General features: G+C 43.5%; 1 protein-coding gene across 1 annotated transcript; it reads right to left on the bottom strand.

Moving 5' to 3' along the window:
• Positions 1–9,072: 9,072 nt before the first annotated feature.
• LOC124712030 (cuticle protein 7-like) lies at positions 9,073–21,795 on the bottom strand. The gene is made up of 4 exons (XM_047242322.1): positions 21,733–21,795; positions 19,773–19,919; positions 13,293–13,488; positions 9,073–9,263 (listed from the first exon to the last, which is right to left on the bottom strand). The coding sequence occupies exons 1-4, from the start codon at positions 21,745–21,747 to the stop codon at positions 9,199–9,201; spliced, it is 423 nt and encodes a 140-aa protein (XP_047098278.1). The 5' UTR covers positions 21,748–21,795; the 3' UTR covers positions 9,073–9,198.
• Between the last annotated feature and the right edge of the window lie 276 nt (positions 21,796–22,071).

The following is a 22,071-nucleotide window of genomic DNA, read 5'->3' as shown; positions in this document are numbered from 1 at the left end:
TTCATGAAGTCTGAGGGTATTTCGCCTGTCTCATACATCTTGCTCACCGGATGGCAAAGTTTTGTCAGGACTGGCTCTCCCAAGGCTGTCAGTAGTTCTAATGGAATGTTGTCTACTCCTGGGGCCTTGTTTCGACTTAGATCTTTCAGTGCTCTGTCAAACTCTTCACGCAGTATCATATCTCCCATTTCAACTTCATCTACATCCTCTTCCATTTCCATAATGTTGTCCTCAAGTACATCGCCCTTCTATAGACCCTCTATATATACTCCTTCCACCTTTCTGCTTTCCCTTCTTTGCTTAGAACTGGGTTTCCATCAAAACTCTTGATATACGTGCATGTGGTTCTCCTTCCTCCAAAGGTCTCTTTAATTTTCCTGTAGGCAGTATCTATCTTACCCCTAGTGAGATAAGCCTCTACATCCTTACATTTGTCCTCTACCCATCCCTGCTTAGCCATTTTGCACTTCTTGTCGATATTATTTTTGAGACGTTTGCATTCCTTTCTACCTGCTTCGTTTACTGCATTTTTACATTTTCTCCTTTCATCAAGTAAATTAGTATAGTCGAAGTAGTATAGTCGACACAATTATTGAAAGTATCACAACATATGGCGCATTGAAAAATGCAGAATCCTCACCCAACACTTAAAATCGAAATAGTCCCACAGAATGAAATGATCATTGGGCACTGATGGCCAGGAGTCCCCTTCTGGGGAACCTCGGCCGCAAGTCCTTTCATGTGATGGCACACTGGGCGACGAGTGGGTCGACGACAATATGATGAAGACAACACACCACCTGCTTCCCGGGCAGAGAAAAACCTTCGACGCTCTCGGGAATCGAACTTGTGTCCTTGCCATGGAACTCAGATGCGCTTTTTTTTTGCATTTTGTTCCTAATTGTTCGTTATATTCGGTCATAGCGGCGTCAGATGACATTCGTAGAAGTTCGTTTTTGATCCCTACACTCCGGGCTTTTTTTTTTATTGTTATTATTACAGACTATCCGGCTCTCTGACAGAACATGCTGAGTACCTTGCTGGCTGCGCTAACCACTGACACTGTCGTCCAGTGGTAGAAGTATGGATGAAATAAACAATATAATTAGCAATGGCAGGCGAGTCATAAAACAACTAAATCGTCCTCTCTGGAACAAAAACATAATGTGCAGAACAAAACATACCATCTAGCACACAATTACTGAAAGTATCACAACATATGGCGCAGAGTTGTATGAACTAACTTAGAGACAGAACGATCGCCTGCTGGCTGTCGAGATGGATTTCTGGGAACGGACTTGTGGATATTCCAGGCTTGATCATATTAGAAATGTGTAAGGTGGCGTGGTCTCGTGACACTTATTTCTTACATATTCCGACCTCACTATCGTATTCAGCGTATCAAGACGTTTCATTCGAGCCCAAACTCGATAGGGTAGAGTCAATTTTACATATTTCCATTTAATCGATTTGCAAATCTAATAAGTAAATCGCAAGTGCACACCAGGATTAAAAAACAGAGGCTGGCATACACAAACATTCAAGACACGGCCGCCACAAGAGTTTTTATTCGACAGAGGCAACCAGCCCGCTGGAAAGTCCGTAGGAGGGTGAGTTAGCACACAGCTGTGCTGGCCGGCGGTCCACCCAGGGACCAAAACAGTTTTTTGCCAGAGAAAAGCGATAATGGCTTGCGTGTTCACCTTAAAAGCAAAACCCGCTGTATTGTTTGGGAGAGCCCCAGCATACACATTTTCTGACGGACATAGTGTGCAGTTTCAGAGTTCTCACAGGTGGACAGTAAACGCATAACGCAGATGCTATATGTTTCCGGATTGGTCGGCTTAAATGGAGATCCATTGTCCCGTTTCTAAGAGTAACGCTGACTGGCGGACTATTTCTGACACAATGAGCTCGAGGAGTGAGGGAAAGACAGCGGATAATCTAGCCTTCCACTTTTTGCGTGGAGAGGAGTTCCGGTGATGCTCTTGAAGTGGGAACATGTAACGGGAGCGAGTGCGCTCGTGTGTGTACGCAGAGACTGAGGAAGAAAGTCTCTACTGAGTACTGCACTGTGAGAGCACCTCTGTCGCTAGCAAATCAGAGTAATACTCTATATTGAGTCACTCGCGATTAAGCATTTGTTCACTGTGTTGGCCGCGACACTTAATGTGTGGTGTGAACACAGACAGAGTATTAGTTAGCACCTGCAAGCGAACATTGAGTGGCATCATAGTGGACTGGTTATCTGACAGGTGTACCACGCCAATAGTTAGACTAGGGGCAGATAGGAGTCCTTGACTTCATCAAGGCGTGGTGTGAGTTCGACTGGCGAAGGTCAATCCAGATAGAAAGAGATAGTTTTGTTATTTTTCAGCAGCGAACGATGCAGGCAGCAGTCGTTGCAGCTCATGGTATTGTGCGCTACAGCGTAGGCAAGCCCTATCTTTCCTCCATTACAAATAACATACTTCATTCACGTCACTCCATTACATTTCTCACGCGACAGCCTTGACAATACTTAGAAAAATTCGATCGGATAATTATTCAAGTTGAGTAGGCGCGGCTGCCAACTATTCTGCCGAGTAAATGGCGCTGTCAGGGATTTTTCCTGCCTCGTGATGACTGGGTGTTGTTGTGTCGTCTTTATCATCATCATTCATCCCCATTACGGCCAGAGGAAGGCAATGGCAGACCACCTCCACTACGACCTTGCCTAGTACAGCGGTGCGGGTCTCCCGCATCATCCTCTACGCTCCTCGGAGTACGGGACCTCATCATCATCAAATAACATTCTTAAAGAAAAGGGATAAAAGAGCTTTCCCACACTTTGTATATAAATTTCATTAACAGGATTCCTATCCGTAAGAGGTAACCTCCTATTCTGAAAAGAACCCAGAAACTTGTGTATCAGTTTATAAATAAAAGTTTCACTTGATTTTCTCAGATTTTGCAATAAGTAATATTTTCCGTTCGTTTAATGTTTTTCTTACACTAACTTCCAATACTCCAGTACCCAAGTATTCCACTAGTTACGTAAGAAAATAGAATATTTTTGTGTCTTTTCCTCACAGTGTACGACTCCAGAAGATATTTACTGCTGAAAGTTTTTCAGTCATTTCTTTTTGGTACGTTAGGAGCGTCGTCTGACTTCTGTAGTAGTGTGGGGTGGAAATTTCTTCTTGCAGGAGCCAAAGGGTACTTGTCAGATCAATCCGTTGGGCAACTCGTCAAAATAGCACACGCACAAACTTACAAATGATAGGATCAGAGAGGTTATGAATGTCGAAAGCACAATCCTAGACTACATAGAAAGGAAGCACCTACTCTGGTATGGTAACTTACAGCGCATGGCCAAAACTTGTATAGCAATGAACTCCACATGAAAGAAGAAAGTGCGGTACACCTGCGAGATGCTGGAAAGACGACGTCAACGAAACAATGCATAGAATTTAATTTTCTAACAGCTCAGGAAAACAGTTATTTGGAATCGAGATCAACAATTTCTCAATTTCTGTATCAACCATGGATTCTATAATTTCTGGTAGGTGTAAAAAACCATGAAGTTTAATAAGGCTATGGGAATAATAAACAAGGTAATGAAACCAGATCTTGTTCATAAAACATTAGCAAAATTAATGCTTTGTTATGATAATGAGGCATGGATCTCACATGTGAAGGGTAAGAGCAGTTGAACTAATGATATGAAGTTCAAGTGCCCAAAAGGAGGCAGCACGAAAAGGGACAGAGAAAGAAATGATGAGACCCTCCATGAACTTGGACCAAAAAATGTGGCTGAATTATGTCAACCAAATGAACGACAATTGAATTCCAAATACACGCCGAAACTGCAGACATAATGGAAGAAGAGCTGAAGGGCAACCAGTGGTGTGGTGAAAGGAAAACTTTAATTTTAGAGTGTAATACTCAGCCCTGAACATACACAAGACGGTTTTGACATCACAAATCATGAGGGACTCAACGTTTCTGTTTCGTCTCAAGACACTCTGAAATCACGCCGTGTGATTTTTTTCTTGTGAGGGGTTCCAAAGATAAACTGTTCCTCTGCTGTCTCCACCAAATGACAACGAATGCATTGAAAAACTGTATCTCAGCTGTTGAGATCTCACTCACGCAAAGTATGGGATCAATTCACTATCGTTTGAAAATTATCTGAGAAGCCGAAATGAACATTTATAAATTGCCATGGCAGTATAATCAAAACTAAGGCGTACTACTCATTTATTATTTATGTTTCATGAAGCTGAGACATCTGGTTGAATACCCTTTTAATAACAAAAACGAGCTACTACTATTGTTAACTTGTGAATCACACGCATGGTGCTCATCTTTAAGTGCTGTAGGCTCTTCCTTAAGCATTGCTAACAGGGCTTATCATGTCTGACTCATGGAATGTACTGTTAAAACTACGATATCCACAAATACACTATGTGATCAAAAGCATCAGGACACTGCCAAAAACATACGTTTTTCATATTACGTGCATTCTGCTGCCACCTACTGCCAGGTACTCCACATCAGCGACCTCAGTAGTCATTAGACATCGTGAGAGAGAAGAATGGGGCGCTCCGCGGAACTCAAGGACTTCGAACGTAGTCAAGTGATTGGATACCACTAGTGTCATACGTCTGTACGCGAGATTTCCACACTCCTAAACAGCCCTAGGTCCATTGTTTCCGATGTGATAGTGAAGAGGAAACGTGAAGGGACACGTACAATACAAAACCGTACAGGCCGACCTAGTCTATTGACTGACAGAGGCCACCGACAGTTGAAAAGGGCCTTAATGTGTAATAAGCAGACATCTATCCAGACCATCACACAGGAATTCCAAACCGCATTAGGATCCACTGCAAGTACTATGACAGTTAGGTGGGAGGTGAGAAAACTTGGATTTTATAGTCGAGCGGCTGCTCATAAGACACACATCACGCAGGTAAATGGCAAACGACGCCTCGCTTGGTGTAATGAGGGTAAACATTGGATGATTGAACAGTGGAAAAACGTTGGTGGAGTTGCGAATCACGGTACACAATGTGGCGATCCTATGGCAGGGTGTAGGTATGGCGAATGCCCGGTGAACGTCATCTGCCAGCGTGTGTAGTGCCAACAGTACAATTCGGAGGCGGTGATGTTATGATGTGGCCGTAGTTTTCACGGAGGGGGCTTACACCTCTTGTTGTTTTGCGTAGCACTAGCACTGCACAGGACTACATTGATGTTTTAAGCACCCAATGTTGAAGAGCAATTCGGGGATGGCGACTGCATCTTTCAACACGATCGAGCACCTGTTCATAATGCATGGCCTGTGGCGGAGTGGTTACACGTCAATAACATCCCTGCAATGGACTGGCCTGCACAGAGTCCTCAGCTGAATCCTATAGAACACCTCTGGGATGTTTTGAAACGCCGACTTCGTGCCAGGCCTCTCCGACCGACATCGATACCTCTCCTCAGTGCAGTACTCTGTGAAGAATGGGCTGCCATTCCCCAAGAAACCTTCCAGCACCTGATTGAACGTATGCCTGCGAGAGTGGAAGCTGTCATCAAAGTTAAGGGTGGGGCAACACCACATTCAATTCCAGCATTACCTATGGAGGGCGCCACGAACATGTAAGTTATTTTCAGCCAGGTGTGCGGATACTTTTGATCACATGGTTTAGCAGTCCGTTATACGACGATCTATTGTTTCCAATAGCTTGTTTTTATCCAAACATGAGGAGCAGCAACGACGAGGTAAGAACTGAGGAAGTATACAGCCAAATGCATTGTGCTATCAATAACATGGAAATTCCAAATAAGTATATGAATATATATATAAATGAAAGTATGTATCTATGCAGGTTTGTCTCTACAGTCTTCACTGCCACTCACCTGTGACTGTGCGTTTGTATGTTGTGTGTGTGTATTCGCAGCCCTGCGTCTTCCATTGCGTATTGGGGTGTGATAGACGGCAAAGGTTGAGAATCGGACGATGTAGCAGCTGGCTGTTACACTCCCATTAGATTTAAATACGTATTTATTTAAATAAAGTATTTTTTAATTCAGAACGAACTACACTACTGGTCATTAAAATTACTACACCACGAAGATGACGTGCTACAGACACGAAATTTAACCGACAGGAAGAAGATGCTGTGATATGCAAATGATTAGCTTTTCAGAGCATTCACACAAAGTTGGTGCCGGTGGCGACACCCACAACATGCTGACATGAGGAAAGTTTCCAATCGATTTCTCATACACAAACAGCAGTTGACCGACGTTGCCTGGTGAAACGTTGTTGTGATGCCTCGTGTAAGGAGGACAAATGCGTACCATCACGTTTCCGACTTTGATAAAGGTCGGATTGTAGCCTATCGCGATTGCGGTTTATCGTATCGCGACATTGCTGCTCGCGTTGGTCGAGATCCAATGACTGTTAGCAGAATATGGAATCGGTGGGTTCAGGAGGGTAATACGGAACGCCATGCTGGATCCCAACGGCCTTGTATCACTAACAGTCGAGATGACAGGCATCTTATCCGCATGGCTGTAACGGACCGTGCAGCCATGTCTCGTTCCCTGAGTCAACACATGGGGACGTTTGCAAGACAACAACCATCCGCACGAACAGTTCGACGACGTTTGCAGCAGCATGGACTACCAGTTCGGAGACCATGGCTGCGGTTACCCTTGACGCTGCATCACAGACAGGAGCGCCTGCGATGGTGTACTCAACGACGAACCTGGGTGCACGAATGGCAAAACGTCATTTTTTCGGATGAATCCAGGTTCTGTTTACAGCATCATGATGGTCGCATCCGTGTTTGGCGACATCGTGGTGAACGCACACTGGAAGCGTGTATTCGTCATCGCCATACTGGCGTTATCACCTGGCATGATGGTATGGGGTGTCATTGGTTACAAGTCTCGGTCACCTCTTGTTTGCATTGACGGCACTTTGAACAGTGGACGTTACATTTCAGATGTGTTACGACCCGTGGCTCTACCCTTCATTCGATTCCAGCGAAACCCTACATTTCAGCAGGATAATGCACGACCACATGTTGCAGGTCCTGTACGGGCCTTTCTGGATACAGAAAATGTTCGATTGCTGCCGTGGCCAGCACATTCTCCAGATCTCTTACCAATTGAAAACGTCTGGTCAATGGTGGCCGAGCAACTGGCTCGTCACAATACACCAGTCACTACTCTTGATGAACTGTGGTATCGTGTTGAAGCTGCATGGCCAGCTGTACCTGTACACGCCATCCAAGCTCTGTTTGACTCAATGCCCAGGCGTATCACAGCCGTTATTACGGCCAGAGGTGGTTGTTCTGGGTACTGATTTCTCAGAATCTATGCATCCAAATTGCGTGAAAATGTAATCACATGTCAGTTCTAGTATAATATATCTGTCCAATGAACACCCGTTTATCATCTGCATTTCTTCTTGGTGTAGCAATTTTAATGGCCAGTAGTGTATATCGAAACCTAATTCTACTCCAAAACGTTCTGTATGCTTTCTGGATATTTCAGAAATGTTTTCGAAAGGAATTTCGTGAATTTCTTACAGTTCTATGATTTTTCTTGAATGTTTATTAATTTCTTCAAGTTTCTGGAATCAGGAAAACGATAGTTTTGAATGATGTGGAATATTTTTGGATTATTTATAAATTTATAAATTAGTTCTCCACCTCCACATGAAAATGTATTGTCCTGATTGGCGAATGAGTGCCGTTACCTGGTTCCCATACCCTACAAAAATTGAGAGATAATCATATGCCGGCATATCCACTACACAGTCCGACATGTGTGTCGCTTGACTTTCTTCGAAACATTACGTTCCATTCGCCAAAATATCAGAGACACAGTTCCTCCAATCCGCTAAGCCACTCACAATGTTTCACATACAGCTTTATATTACGACAAGAGGTGCCTTTGATGATAATGAATGTTATTGTTTGTGCTGCTATTCTCTTCGTCGTCGTCGTCTTCGATGGCATGGCTACCGATTCGACAAAGAAATATATATGTATCGTGATCTGTTCTGTCCGTAGACTTTCCTGTTAAATCTCATAAAGGTGTGGCGTTAGCTAAACTATTCGCTCTCAGCAATTTCAGAATGAACTGGCGATCTACAATGAGATGCAGAGCCGCAGAATATTATGTCAATAGGAGAGGCTCCTAAGTTTTCCATCTGAAATAAATTTTTATATACCCCATTTTAGTTTTATTGTTCGTAGCCAGATAGCAAATGAAATACAAAAACTACATAAATATACTGGCATCACAATACAAGTCTATGATCCAGTTCATAGGTGCTGTTTCCTGTGTCCGTGTTTAGGTATCTTACGCTCACTGACATTGAGGATTGTAAGAATGATAGGAGGGAGAAATTGATAGCTATGATTGCAGCTGGAAAGCAAACATCGGGTGTGAACCTCATACAAAGATCACGTGGAGATAATACCTCAAGGATGCTGACGAAATCGGCCACTCAAACAGAAGGTGCTATCAAATTAAACGTTCGAGTATGAAGTGCTCACTCATGTCATATCTTCAACTGTCGCGAACAACAACAAGAACAAAAAATGTGGGACAGCCGTTAGATCAGCAGTAATGCGTCTCCCAGTTCATTTACAGTCTGTAAGTTACTCATAAGGCAAAAAAAAAAAAAAAATGGTTCAAATGGCTCTGAGCACTATGGGACGTAACTTTTGAGGTCATCAGTCCCCTAGAACTTCGAACTACTTAAACCTAACTAACCTAAGGACATCACACACATCCATGCCCGAGGCAGGATTCGAAGCTGCGACCGTAGCGGTTGCGCGGCTTCAGACTGTAGCGCCTAGAACCGCTCGGCCACTCCGGTCGGCCGGTAAAAGGCATCTCGTATTCCGCAACTACACTAGAAAATCTTGGACTTAGTTACAGACTTTCCTTGTTCTACAAGTAATCCTCTTTTTCTTCAAAGTCTGGAAAAAGTAAGTTTGAAACAAAATTACACCTGTGACATTTAGAATTGTTTTATTTCTCAAACATGTAAAAAACATATTGCAAATAAAATCTTATAATTACTAACAGGTATGTACAATGCTGATATGCAGACACGTTGTTGCGATTGGTATGCGAAATGGTTGGGGCTGAAGGTGGTTTCTTCAATGATATTCTCCTACAAAGAAGTTTAGAATTTTAGTAATACCCCAAGCCATTTCCAGCACCGACAGATGTTCCTATCGCAGATCCTGCGGCATGTCCTGTAACAAATACAAAAGCAGATAGTGGTTGATCTTGTTCAGATTGAACAATTTATTGAGGTAAATATTTACGAAATTTAACATCCCCAATATAAAAAAATACAAATGTCAGGAGAACTAAGTAAACTGAATAGCTATAAGGTGACTCTGAACATTTCTATTGTATCACAGACACAGTCCCTTTGACTGTGCAGAGATGTCACTAATCCCGCCCAAAGATGTAAACAACCACGCATGAGCAACGCCTATTAGACCGAGGGGGTCCGACAGCCGATCAGTTACAGTCATTCCACTAGGAAGGAGGTACACGGCTCGTGTTGTCTGTAGTTCAACCTTGCCTAGACGGTCAATACCGCTGTTCGATAGCGTCCGCATTTTTACTTTGTGCCAGGAAGGGCTCTCAACACGGGAAGGGTCCAGGCATCTTGGAGTGAACCAAAGCTTTGTTGTACGGACATGGAGGAGATACAGAGAAACAGGGACTGTCGATGAAATGCCTCTCCCAGGCCGCCCAAGGACTACTACTGCAGTGAATGACCGCTACCTACGGATTATGGCTCGGAGGAACCCTGACAGCAACGCCACCATGTTGAATAATGTTTTCCACGCAGCCACCGGACGACGTGTTGCGTCTCAATCTATGTGCAACAGGCTGCATGATGCGCAACTCCACTCCCGACGTCCACAGCGAGGTCCATCTTTGTAACCACGACACTGTGCAGCGTGGTACAGATGGGCCCTACAACATGGCTAATAGATTGGCATCACGTTCTCTTCACCGATGAGTGTCGCATATGCCTTCAACCAGACAATCGCCGGAGACGTGTTTGGAGGCAACCCTGTCAGGCTTAACGCCTTAGACACACTGTCCAGCGAGTGCAGCAAGGTGAAGGTTCCCTGCTGTTTTGGAGTGGCATTATGTGGGGCAGAAGTACGCCGCTGTTGACCATGGAAGGCACTGTAATGTCCATACGGTACGTGAATGCCATCCTCCGACCGATAGTGCAACCCTATCGGCAGCATATTGGCGAGGCATTGGTCTTCATGGACGACAATTCGCAACCCCATAATGCACATGTTGTGAATGATTTCCTTCAGGATAACGACATCGCTCGACTAGAGTGGCCAGTATGTTCTCCAGACATGAACCCTATCGAACATGCCTGGGTTAGATTGAGAAAGGCTGTTTATGAATGACGTGACCCACCAACCACTTTGAGGGTTCAGATGGTTCAAATGGCTCTGAGCACTATGGGACTTAACATATGAGGCCATTAGTCGCCTAGAACTTAGAACTACTTAAACCTAACTAACCTAAGGAGATCACACAAATCCACGCCCGAGGCAGGATTCGTACCTGCGACTGTAGCGGTCGCGCGGTTCCAGACTGAAGCGCCTAGAGCCGCCCGGCCACACCGGACGGCCACTTTGAGGTATCCACGGCAAATCGCTGATGAGGAGTGGGACAATCTGGACCAACATTTTCTTGATGAACTTGTTAATAATATGTCACGACGAACACGGGCCTGCGTTATTGTATTAGAGGTACTGGTGTGAACAGCAATCTGGACCACCACCTCTGAAGACGAGCTACTGTGTATTAGAGGTACCGGTGTGGTTTTCATGAGTCATAAAAAGAGCGGAAATGATGGTTATGTTGATCTCTATTCCAATTTTCTGTTCAGAATCCGGAACTTTCGGAACCGAGGTGATGCAAAATTTTTTTGATGTGTATGTATGAAAAAGAACGTAAATTAGTTAGAAATTACGGCGTGCCCACACTTTATCCAACATGTAAAAGTCACTGCAGATATTTGGTTTTAGGCTATGGCATGTTCGACATGCTTGCCATCATTGCGGATGATTTGGCGCAGACGAATAGCGAAATGCTGCATGACCCGCTGAAGTGTCGGAACGTCGATGCTGTCAATGACCTCCTGAATGGCTGTTTTCAGCTCATCAATGGCTGTGGTGTTATTGAGGTACACCTTGTCTGTAACATAGCCCCATAAAAAGGTGTCGCATATCTTTCGATCAGGAGAATATGGCGACCAATCGAGGATCATGCCAGTGGCCTCTGCGTAACCCAGGGACAGAATGCGGTCCCCAAAGTTCTCCTCCAGGACATCATTTTCCTGTTTGAATGGAATCGATCTCCGTCTTGCATGAACCGCATCTTGTCGTAATCAGGGTCAATGTGGATAATGGGGATGAAATCATCTCCCAAAACCTTCACGGAGAGTGCGGTAGTCACCGTGTCATCAAGGAACATCGCGCTGTTTATCCCGTGACTTGACATTACGCACCACACGGTCACCCGTTGATGATGAGGAGATTTCTCGAACGCGAAATGCGAATTCTCAGTTCCCCAAAAGCACCGATGTTGCTTATTAACGAACCCATTCAAATGATAGTTGGTTTCGTTGCTAAACAAAGCTTTATCACATCGAAGTCCTGTCCGTCAATTATGTGGACAATAATGGTGGAGGAACACAACAGCTGTCCCATGGCCCTGGAGCTTAATGGCTGATGGGTTTGAATTTTGCATGGGAAGAGATGCAGAGCTATTGTACCTTATATCATCATCTCAATTTATCTTATTCTGACACATTTAAATCCCTGGGCAACTCATTTTACAGTCATGTGAAAAGCAACGGAAGTGATAAGTCGTAACTTCTGGTTTACGACAATCTTGCTTAATGCTTTTATTTTCCATATCATCGAATAATTTAATGTTTCACGTTGTTCTGTGCAGTACAGACAGCCAGTTTTCTTTCTGTAGCACTAGCTTTCATTACAGGAAGTTCATAACGGAACAGCAGTAAGCAACCACAGCCTTATAAATAGACATCAAACGGGCTGCATGTTTACGAATCATTGAGAGACATGGAAAACACGTTTGGATATCGCACTGAGATTGGCTGAAAAACAGAAATAAAAAATTGAAAATGAAAATTTCAGGTACAGGACGTAAACAACGAAGAGCTTAGTTGCTGAAGAAAAACAATAGTTGATAGATATTCCTATGGGTTTCTAGCTGGGTGACAATTAGATTTTTATGTGCAATATTTCGATGAAAGACCTAATCGTCTTCTTTAACACTTTGAATAAAAATCTAATTGTGTTGTTCGCTTGTTGGACTGCCAACAGTATAAAACAGAAATGTCACACCTGTGGACACCGATGCGACTAAGAATCGGAAATCACAAAACACTAATTATCTTTTGAATGAAACGTAGTAAGTCACAACGTGTTAAAGGCTACTGGGCTATCTAAAACGCATGCACTGCATCAGATGGACAGAAGGAAAGAAAGAAGTGTGAATTCTCTAGCGACTGTGAAACTCATGTTAGAAAAGTAAATGAATGCTGGGTAAGAAGATGATGAATATACTCCATGGGCTGGAGTATTATAAATAAGTGTGAGACAGTAACAACAAAACTCAAATGAAACTCGTATCAAAGTGGTGTACACAAGTGAAGCAGTGTATTCAAAATACTAGCTCTTATAGATGTTCTGGTATGAGTTAGCAAGCAAGGAGCGTTCTTGTACCTCTATCTCTAGCTTCCCGAGACTACCAACAGATTTGGATGGGCCTTACAGAAAATGAGATACACTTTGGCTTGAAGTGAATCGTCTAATAGAGCAGACTGTTACTGAAGTTCAGCAATTTTTGGGGAAGATATAGGTGGTGGTTGTGTGGATGGCTGACCCAGTCGGCAAGTGTCAGACTGTCACTTAGTGACTGTTTCACCTCTGGCAAAGATGTGTCATCTGAAAAATGACAAGCAGTAGCATCATTCAGAATCCACCTCTGTTGGTTCCCATATAAGCGGCTGGGTAAACCAGTTAAAGGGTCTGGCGAAGCTCAGTGCATGCCGCCTCCGATTGTACCGAGCCTAGTCAAGCAATGCCGTCCTCTAATTGGTCTAACAGTGGTATAGAGACGATTGGACTGTTGTCTTGAATTACGACTTGGGGACTTCGGAATAGACAAACGAGTTGACATTTTTGATATTAGTCACTCACCATGGTGCGAGTGGTGCACGACGGGGTGGAAGCCGGACTTGTCTGCGTGGTACTTGACGGTGCGCACGCTGCCGTCCGGCTCCTTGAGCGAGTACTCGCCCGTCACGACGTCTCCGTCGCGGTGCTCCTTCTGGGAGTGGTGGTCCCCTGTGTGCTCGTCAGACAACGCATACTCGAACTCGTACTTCGGGTACGCCTGCCAAAGGAAAGGATATTTGAATATTAATTTCCCAATTGTCTTACCCGCTTACACGTCCACCGACAACTGTCTTCTTCCTACCAGACCGACGGAGTAGTATGCTACGGTTTCATCAGTACAGACACAGGACTGCCTGCCGTAGACACGTAGCGACCACCCAAGTCAGGTTACACTTTAGAGCATACAATTACGTTTTTATGTTGTCGCTCTTGCTGTATCCTACATAGCCTGTCAAGCATTAACATCAGAGGTACAACCAAACCACTTCACACGCGTGGTACAGGGTTTGGTGAGAGGGCATTATAACTCTGTGCAATTGCACGGTTTCCCAGGACCAGGAGTAGAGCCTGATGAAAGCAATGGAACAAAATGGTGACATATTGTCAGTGAGTTATTATGCCAACAAGACTTCTTCTCTCAACGACAGACCGAGTTATCACTCAAATACTAGTCGGAGAAAACAATATAAATACAAATAGTTGTCATAATACAGGGTGTATCAAAAAGAATCATCCGATTTGGCACATCTATATTTCTGAAACTAATAAACATATACAATGAATGTTTTTTGATGAAAAAGGTTTTTTTTCATACCTTTTCATAACTGTTCAATATGCCCCCCTTGAGATGCACGCTATTTGTCAATACGGTATTCAAATTGTTACCACACTGCAGCGAGCATGCCTTGAGTTACAGCGTCCACAGCTGGTGTTATGCGAGGCCTCAGTTCATTCACTGCTGTTGTTAACGGAGGCACATAAACAGAGTTTTTTTTATAAGCTCCCACGAGAAATAATCACATACAGTCAGGTGTGGTGATCTTGGAGGCCAGTAACGTAAGGCTGGATCATTTGGTCCAGTGCGCCCGATCCATCGTTCAGTAATCCTTTGATTTAAAAATTCCCGTAATTCGAGATGCCAGTGTGGTGGTGCCCCATCCTGTTGGTAAATAAAGTCGTTCGAATCAGAGTCCAACTGTGGGAATGAAAGTTCTCAAGCATATCGAGATATGTGCTTACTGCAACTGTGTTCTCGCCAAAGATAAATGGACCATACACATTTCCCCGTGAAAGTGCATAAAACACGTTAAATTTTGGCCAGTCCTACTCATGTTGTACAACTTTGTGTGGTTGTTCTCTACCTCAAATTGACACATTACGACGGTTCATCTTTCCATTAAAATGGAATGTTGTCTCGTCACTAAACACTAAGTGTGGAAAAAACTGTCATCCTCCATCTTGCCAAGAACGAAATTACAGAACACCACAAGTTGTTGTCTGTCACCTTCACGAAGAGCTTGCAGTAGCTGAACTTTGTGTGGTTTCGTCTGTAAACGTCGGCACAACACACGCCAGACGGACACCAGGGGCACGTCGAGCTGTCGAGCCGCGCGGCGAACGGATTTCTGCGGACTCCTTGTGAAAGTATAGCAGATGCGTTCGACGTCTGTGTAAGACACTCGGGGACGGCCCGGTGGTTTGCCTTTACACAAACAAACTGTTTCTCTGAATTGTTCAAGTTATCGTCTAATGGTCTGTGCTGTAGAAGGATCCACACCATAGCTAGTACGAAAGTCACGCTCAACAGTTATTACTCACCGACACTGCGCAAAATGTAGAACACAAAACGCTTTCTGTTGTCCCGACACCGTTTTTTCTAGAACTGAAATGGGCGCACACTCTACTACCTAGAGGGGACCATGTAAAACTCGAGAGTTTTCTCTTTTCAACGGTATATTGTGCACGCACATATCTCAAATAACAAAGCAGTTATGATTTTTTTATAGGATGATTCTTTTTGATACATCTTGTATCACTTGTACCTGTACGTCAGGTGTTCTGAGAGAAACTATGTGCTAAACTACAGTATTGAGATAAACCGCACATACTTCAAATCCACCTCATGTCAAGCCCTATTGTATTATAACATGCTATTTGGCTGAATGTCCCGAACACCTGTTGCGGTTAGTTCCAAAGGCAATTACGATCTTAATAATACGAACATAATCCTTATGCTATACAACGCAGTTTAATCGTCAAATGAGAATTACGTTTAAGTCCTGTTACAATGAACATGCACGTCCATATTTATCGTTGCTCACGAGAGGTAGGTGTAAGTTGATCTGGTACACAACCGACGTTCTAGTTCACCGTAAAGCTATTTGGCGTTAGTCACTCGGCACTAGAGTAGATCAGTCCAGCAAATCCACTCGATTTTCCTCGAACTACAGTGGAATGATCCTTACTTTGCGGGCAGAATTGCCGAGGTCCGATCCCAAACTGTTGCCACCGGGTGACAATTTTCCTGTAGTCCTAATTATTTTCATAAAAACTTGCTTTCATTTTGCTATCGAATCGTGAGTATTGGTGTGCGCGAGCTATACGCCAGGACCACAGATACCTCAGGGCACATCAAAATACCGTGATTCATCTCTTCCTAAAATCTTCATACGCTGTTGCAAAAGACAGTGATGACGCTTTTAGTGTTATTGCAAATTGTGTTACGCATTCATTGTGTGACGAGCAGCTTCTCAGCAATGGCGTTACCAACCAAACCGAATTATAAAGAACCTTGACTGATCATTCTGTGCGTTACCTTATGTCGTTTCGGAAAAAGAACAAAAGTTATTGAAGTAGTGGACAGGGACGTTTCACGAAAGGTTGTTACGAACTTCGGCGGTTACATTTAATTTATTCGTACGTCAAAAACCTCAGACTTCCCTGCCGTTTACACTTCACAGCAACATCTTAACAGTGGATCTAAGGGCACGTATAATTCCTATGAAGTCTAGGGAGCCTCTATGATCATGCTTCGTTCTGTCTCACTTCGTTTCCTCTGTTGAGTGGTCAGAACAATAAAAATCCATGACGTTATCACTTTTACCCTCTTGTATGAATTCGTATTCGTAGCTTGATGTGAGCCAGAGAACATTCAGTGGGGTGTACGGCGTGTTGTATCTGCATGTGAAACAAAGACCACACTCGTTGAAACTTTAAGAATAGAGTTCAGTGAGACACAAGTACATTATACGATAAAAAAATATCCGGACATCTATTAGTGGACTATAAGATGGGATGCGTCCGCACTTTGCCTTTATAAGGCTTTCAGATCTCCTGGGAACACTTTCAGTGAGATGCCTGAACGTCTGAGGAGGAATGGCAGCCCCTTCTTGAGCAAGACTGAAGCCAGGAAAGAGAGTAATGGTAGGCACTCGGGTCTGAAGTCCACGCTCTAACTCATCTCAAATGTAATAAAACGAAACACCTGCAGCCGCCGTTTTGATGTTATTTTATTATATTGCAACTCGTTTCGGTGACTCATTACATCATCTTCAGAGCTTAACTGAGGCTGAAGACGAAGATGGCGTACTGAGACACCGAAACTGGTTTCAATACAAAAAAATAACATCAAAACGACGGCTGCAGGTGTTTCATTTCATTACGTACCTGATCGGCCGAATCCCACAGACCATCAGTTAGAAGGAACGACATACAAGAGATCACAAAGGTGTTCCTATAGCTTCAAGTCGAAACTCTGGGTGTGTCTGTTCATTTCAGAAATTATCTTGTCCAAAAACCATTGTCTCAGAAATGCTGCCTTACGACAGGGAGCGTTATGTCGGCGTCCGTTATCACGCTGATACAAAGAATCATCGTCACCGTACGCAATACACAATGTTGTAACATACATTCATATCCTTCCGTATTTAAAGTTTTCTTGAGAACAATAAGGGGATCCGATCTTCACAACGTAACACCATCTTCTCCAAAGTTCACTGTTGCAGCAACATTTGATGACAGGCAACATTCTCCAGGCATTCGACAAATTCAAACTCTTCCATCGGATTGCCACAGAATGTAGCGTGATGCATCAATCAAAATCAGCCGTTTCCATCTACCCACTCTCCAGTGGGGTCGCTCTTTAGTATTGAGTACAGAAATGTGTGGCATATGAAGAGCAGCTCCACCATTTTACCGAATCTTTTTAACTCTCTACGCACAACATTCTTCTAGTTGGACTGTTGGCAGGGCTGTGGAACTCTCGAGTGATTTCTGCCACAGATTTCACTCGATTTTTTGCAACCACTCTCTGCAATACTTGACATCTCCGTCCGTTAGTATATTAAGGGATGCCCGGTCTTTGTTTAGATGTGGTTTCCACTTCAGAACCATATCACCAAGACTAGCGCAGCTTCAGACGGGTTGAAATGTCCCCGATGGATTTGTTACTCAGGTGACGTCCAACGACAAGTCCACGTTCGAAGTCACTGAGCTCCGCTGACCGAGCGTTTCTGATTTTACTGCTTCTCACCTGACAACACAATACCTCCCGCCTCCATTTACACTGGCGCGTCTCCCTCTCGTGACATCTAGCCGTCAATTCCGTAATACGTAAGGGAGTCCGCACACTTTTTATGAGATAGTGTGTTCTGAAACATCTACAAAACCCACGTGGAAATAAGGCCAAGAAAGATAATACCATGTTGAGAAGGGATGCATCGTACCATCCCTGTTATTCAACCTGAAAGTCGAAGACGCACTGAAGAAAGTGAAGCAAAATTACGGATAAATAAAAGTGCAGTGCGTACAGAGGACGTGACGTTTCTGGCTGGATGAAAGGAAAACTTGGCCGTGTTGAATGGAATGGGGAGCATACTTAGCACAGAATCATGAGTAAGGATACCAATAACAAAGGCGAAGAATCATACACAACAGAATAAAGACTTGCTCATCATAAAAATTGAGAATGACATAGTGATGGAAGAAGTGGGAAGCATTCTCCTATATGGGAAGTAAGTAAATGGTGGATGTAAAGTGGCGCAGGTTAAGAAAGCTTTCTTCAATAAAAGAGCTCTACGGGTATCAGATATTGATGTGTAAATGAGGAAAGCCAGGTAATAAAAAGCTAGAAGCATTTCAAATGCGGCACTACCATAGAAAGTTAAAATTTAATTAGTCAGTAAGATGCAACAATCTCTAAACAGAACAGATGAGAGAAGAAGTCTGTGGAAATATCCATACAAAAAGAAGGGCCAGAAATGAGAACAGCTGTGAAGGGGGGGTCTGATTGGGACATTGATGAGTGGAGGCTGCCTCAGCGGTCAGTGATGGAACCACCGTGCCTTCTAACATGACAGGTTATTCTAAAATACTTCTCTTTGGTGATGACACAGCTTGTTAGAGAAGGATGATGATTACAATATAGGCAGTGCACCAAATAGTGCAGTTCACAGGTTGAGGAAAATAAATTGGTACTAATCAAAATAAGACAAATTTTTCACAGTTTTAAGATGTGATGGCAAGCCTATATTCAATATCTTGTTTAATAACTGAATCCCGCTATATTTACCATTACAACAGCATTTCCATTTCGTGGTAATCCGACACGAAAGTTAGTCTTCTTTGCATATTTTCATTAGCTTAAGACATACGGCGTTGTATTCTGGGGTAAACCCATTCACAAAGGGTACTTTTGGCACAGAAACGGGCGGTTTAAGCAATGTATGGTAAAAGTTCAAGACCATCTTGATGACACTTGTTCATGAGTCTGGAAATTCTGACACTGGCCTCTTAATATAAATTTTCCTTAAGGTCGTTTGTTGTTAAGAATGTGATCTTATTCCCAAGAATTATCAGCTTTCATTCAGCTAATACTAGGCAGACATCCTATCTGCGTTTGGATCACACTTCCTTGACTCTTGTGCATAAATATGTACAGTACACTGCTGCATTCATTTTCAGTAAGCTACCACAAGAATTCAAAAATTTTAGCAGTGACCCTTGCATTTTCATGTCCAAAGTGAAGAATGTCCTCATGGCTCAATCCTTATGATCTGTCCGGAAGATTCTTGGAAAAAATCAAGCAAGTTTCTGTGTTAAGTTGTTGAGTATGCCATACACTCAGCAGCTTATCAGTAGATGATTCGTTTACCTTTTGTTTTATTCACGATTAATTTTTCTGATGTACTGACTTGTTCCGGGACTACGGACATTGGTTTCTCAGTTTGGTCCCTCGGAACTAGACATGTATATAAAACAAAATAATAAATTAGTGGAAGATCTATTACAGCACCGAGTAATTGTTAACATTATTTTGGAAAGAGCCATAGAAGGGAATAACAATAGGTCTAAGCAATGCAAATTGTGAAACACTTTTGATGTAGTAGTTACGAAGACGGGAAAAAATTAGCACAAGATAGAAAAAGACAGCGAGCAGCATTAAACCAGTCAAGAGGCAGATTAGCTAAAAAACTGAAATGGAAGCTAGACAATGTTGCTCACCACGTAGTCGTAAGAGTGAGCCCCGACGCTGACACGATGCGCGGGCCCCACCACAGGAGCCGTCTGGTGGGCGTAGGAGCGGCCGCGCCAGCACAGCGCCTGCTGGCAGCTGACGGCGGCCATCGCAAGCATCAGGGCCACGGACACCTGCGACGAGATACAGCCACGTACAGCACACGGGCAACAAGTAAGGGCTTCCTCGCGTACTCACCGAGATAGCTGGCCCCATTTCTTTCAGAGTGTTTGTTTAGCTGCAAAACACTAACTCAGGTTCTCTCATATACTGGGTGAAAATTACAATCTTTCAGGGACGATGAGATGGGTAAGTGTATCAGGCGAGGGACCCTGGTCCGAAAACGAGCTAGTCGAAAATTATGTGCGAAAATCTTTCTGATACCTCTGACAGTGGAATACATGCACCGGTACTGTTGCTGTTAAGATTCTAGGGTAGGCGACTTTCGGAGGTGGTAATATGGTTCAAAACAAGAAAAATACGTCCAGTAAACAAGGGCTCTAAAGTGCATACCTTAAGAACTATGAGCACTTGTTCATCTTCCCCAATGTGAAATACATCTCTGTTACTGAAGAAGTACCCGAACTCCTACGGGACTTGGTAAGAATGTTCTCCCCAAGCAATGAGTGTGTTGGAGAGGGACACCACGAATGTTGTGTGTGGACATACAATGTGAGAATGTGCGTCTCGCGGGAGGCGTGCGCGAGATAGTCCCTCTCGGCTGCAACCACTGCGGATAATTATCCCACTGGGTGATTGTCATGTTCTCAGTTAAATTCTATTGAGCTGTTGTTTTTTTTTACGTTTAAATTGGCAGATTCAGAGATCATCGGTTTTAAAAGCAAAAGTTACGCTTCAAAATGGCTGCGGCATTTGCATACTATTTTATGACAGTGTTCCGCCTGTACAGCACTTTCAGTTCTTATCAAACAAATACATTAGCGCGTTTTGGCAAAAGTTGTCTTCAGGAATCAGAATGTGTCACAACACATAATCCTTTGTGTTTACATGTGTCAATCACTAGCTCTAACTGTGAATGAGCTACCCACAAAATTGTTAATGTTATTGGTCTTATTCGTCTATCTAGTTAGTTTCGCTTAGTTTTGAAATCACAAATTATATGTTTAGAAAGCTGTCCCGCTGAAGGATCACACAAAATTGTATTCACAGCCGTTCGTTGCTCCTGGCTCTTGCTGGTACCATAGTTGATAGAGTCGAGCGTGAGCCATCGGTGACACGGGTCGCCTGATAGGACGATATACCGCGAGCCACCGATGTTACATGCTAGCGTGAGCATGTTATTTCGTTAGGGGATTTGCAATGAGTCTTGGCGGTACATAGAAGTTATTTAACTATTTACAGGTATATGGTAGCGCCTTTTTATTACACTTGAATTCATTTTTATGTCCTTTTGACGTATTGATGTGTTCTTCTGTAGGCACTAGATGCACGTAATTCTGACTTCCCATTGATAGGTCACATTTAAATTCATTGCAAATTACGTATTCTGTTGTATACTGAACATGGTCTCATTCAGGAATATATGAACTGCTACTCTAAATATACTGGATCAACTGCAAGAAATGTTAATATCAGGTACAAAGAACATATAAGGCCACTGAAGAGCGAAAGTAACCACTCCATATATGCGTGAGTCGTGCTTGGGTAGCTCTGCTGGCAGAGCACTTGCCCGCGAAAGCCATAGGTCCCGAGTTCGAGTCTCGGTCCGGCACACAGTTTTAACCTGCAAGAAAGTTTCAAGAATTTTTTCTTATCTTTATGATAAAGCATAATTAAACATTATACACTTCCGTGGGAGTTGTTCATCTGTAAAAGCTATTCTCAAGCTCGTCTCTTGATAAAATCTAGACAGGCTAGCGAGGCTTCCTCGGATGCCCACGACATCCAAAGGAATCATCCTCGAATCCCAGTAGGTCGGTCTCTTACCTGAGCACGAGACATTGCTGTAGTGGTATGAATCGTTGTGGTGCTAGCGATCGACTACTTCTCCACTGCCTGAGTTTCCCCTTTTATACAAGACAGAGACCCAGACTTCCGCTTTTATCGTTTTGCTGATCCCCGCGAGGTGTTACATGTGTGTTAATGGCGAAGAACGAGCAGACACAGAGTAGCACTTGCCAAGAAAGCGGCCTGTAGCCACATTCCTCAAGCCTTTTTACTGTCCGAAGGCGCCAACAATGGGTAACTTGCTCGGAGGAAGGTTTTTAGTTAAACGTGAGGCAGACAATTAAGACCGCTCGAGCGCGAAAAGCAAGGCCTGGCTGA

This window comes from Schistocerca piceifrons, chromosome 8, assembly GCF_021461385.2.
Source record: "Schistocerca piceifrons isolate TAMUIC-IGC-003096 chromosome 8, iqSchPice1.1, whole genome shotgun sequence".
Lineage (NCBI taxonomy): Eukaryota > Metazoa > Arthropoda > Insecta > Orthoptera > Acrididae > Schistocerca > Schistocerca piceifrons.
The sequence above is the reverse complement of the archived record's forward strand: the minus strand, read 5'-3'. Positions and strand labels throughout refer to the sequence as shown.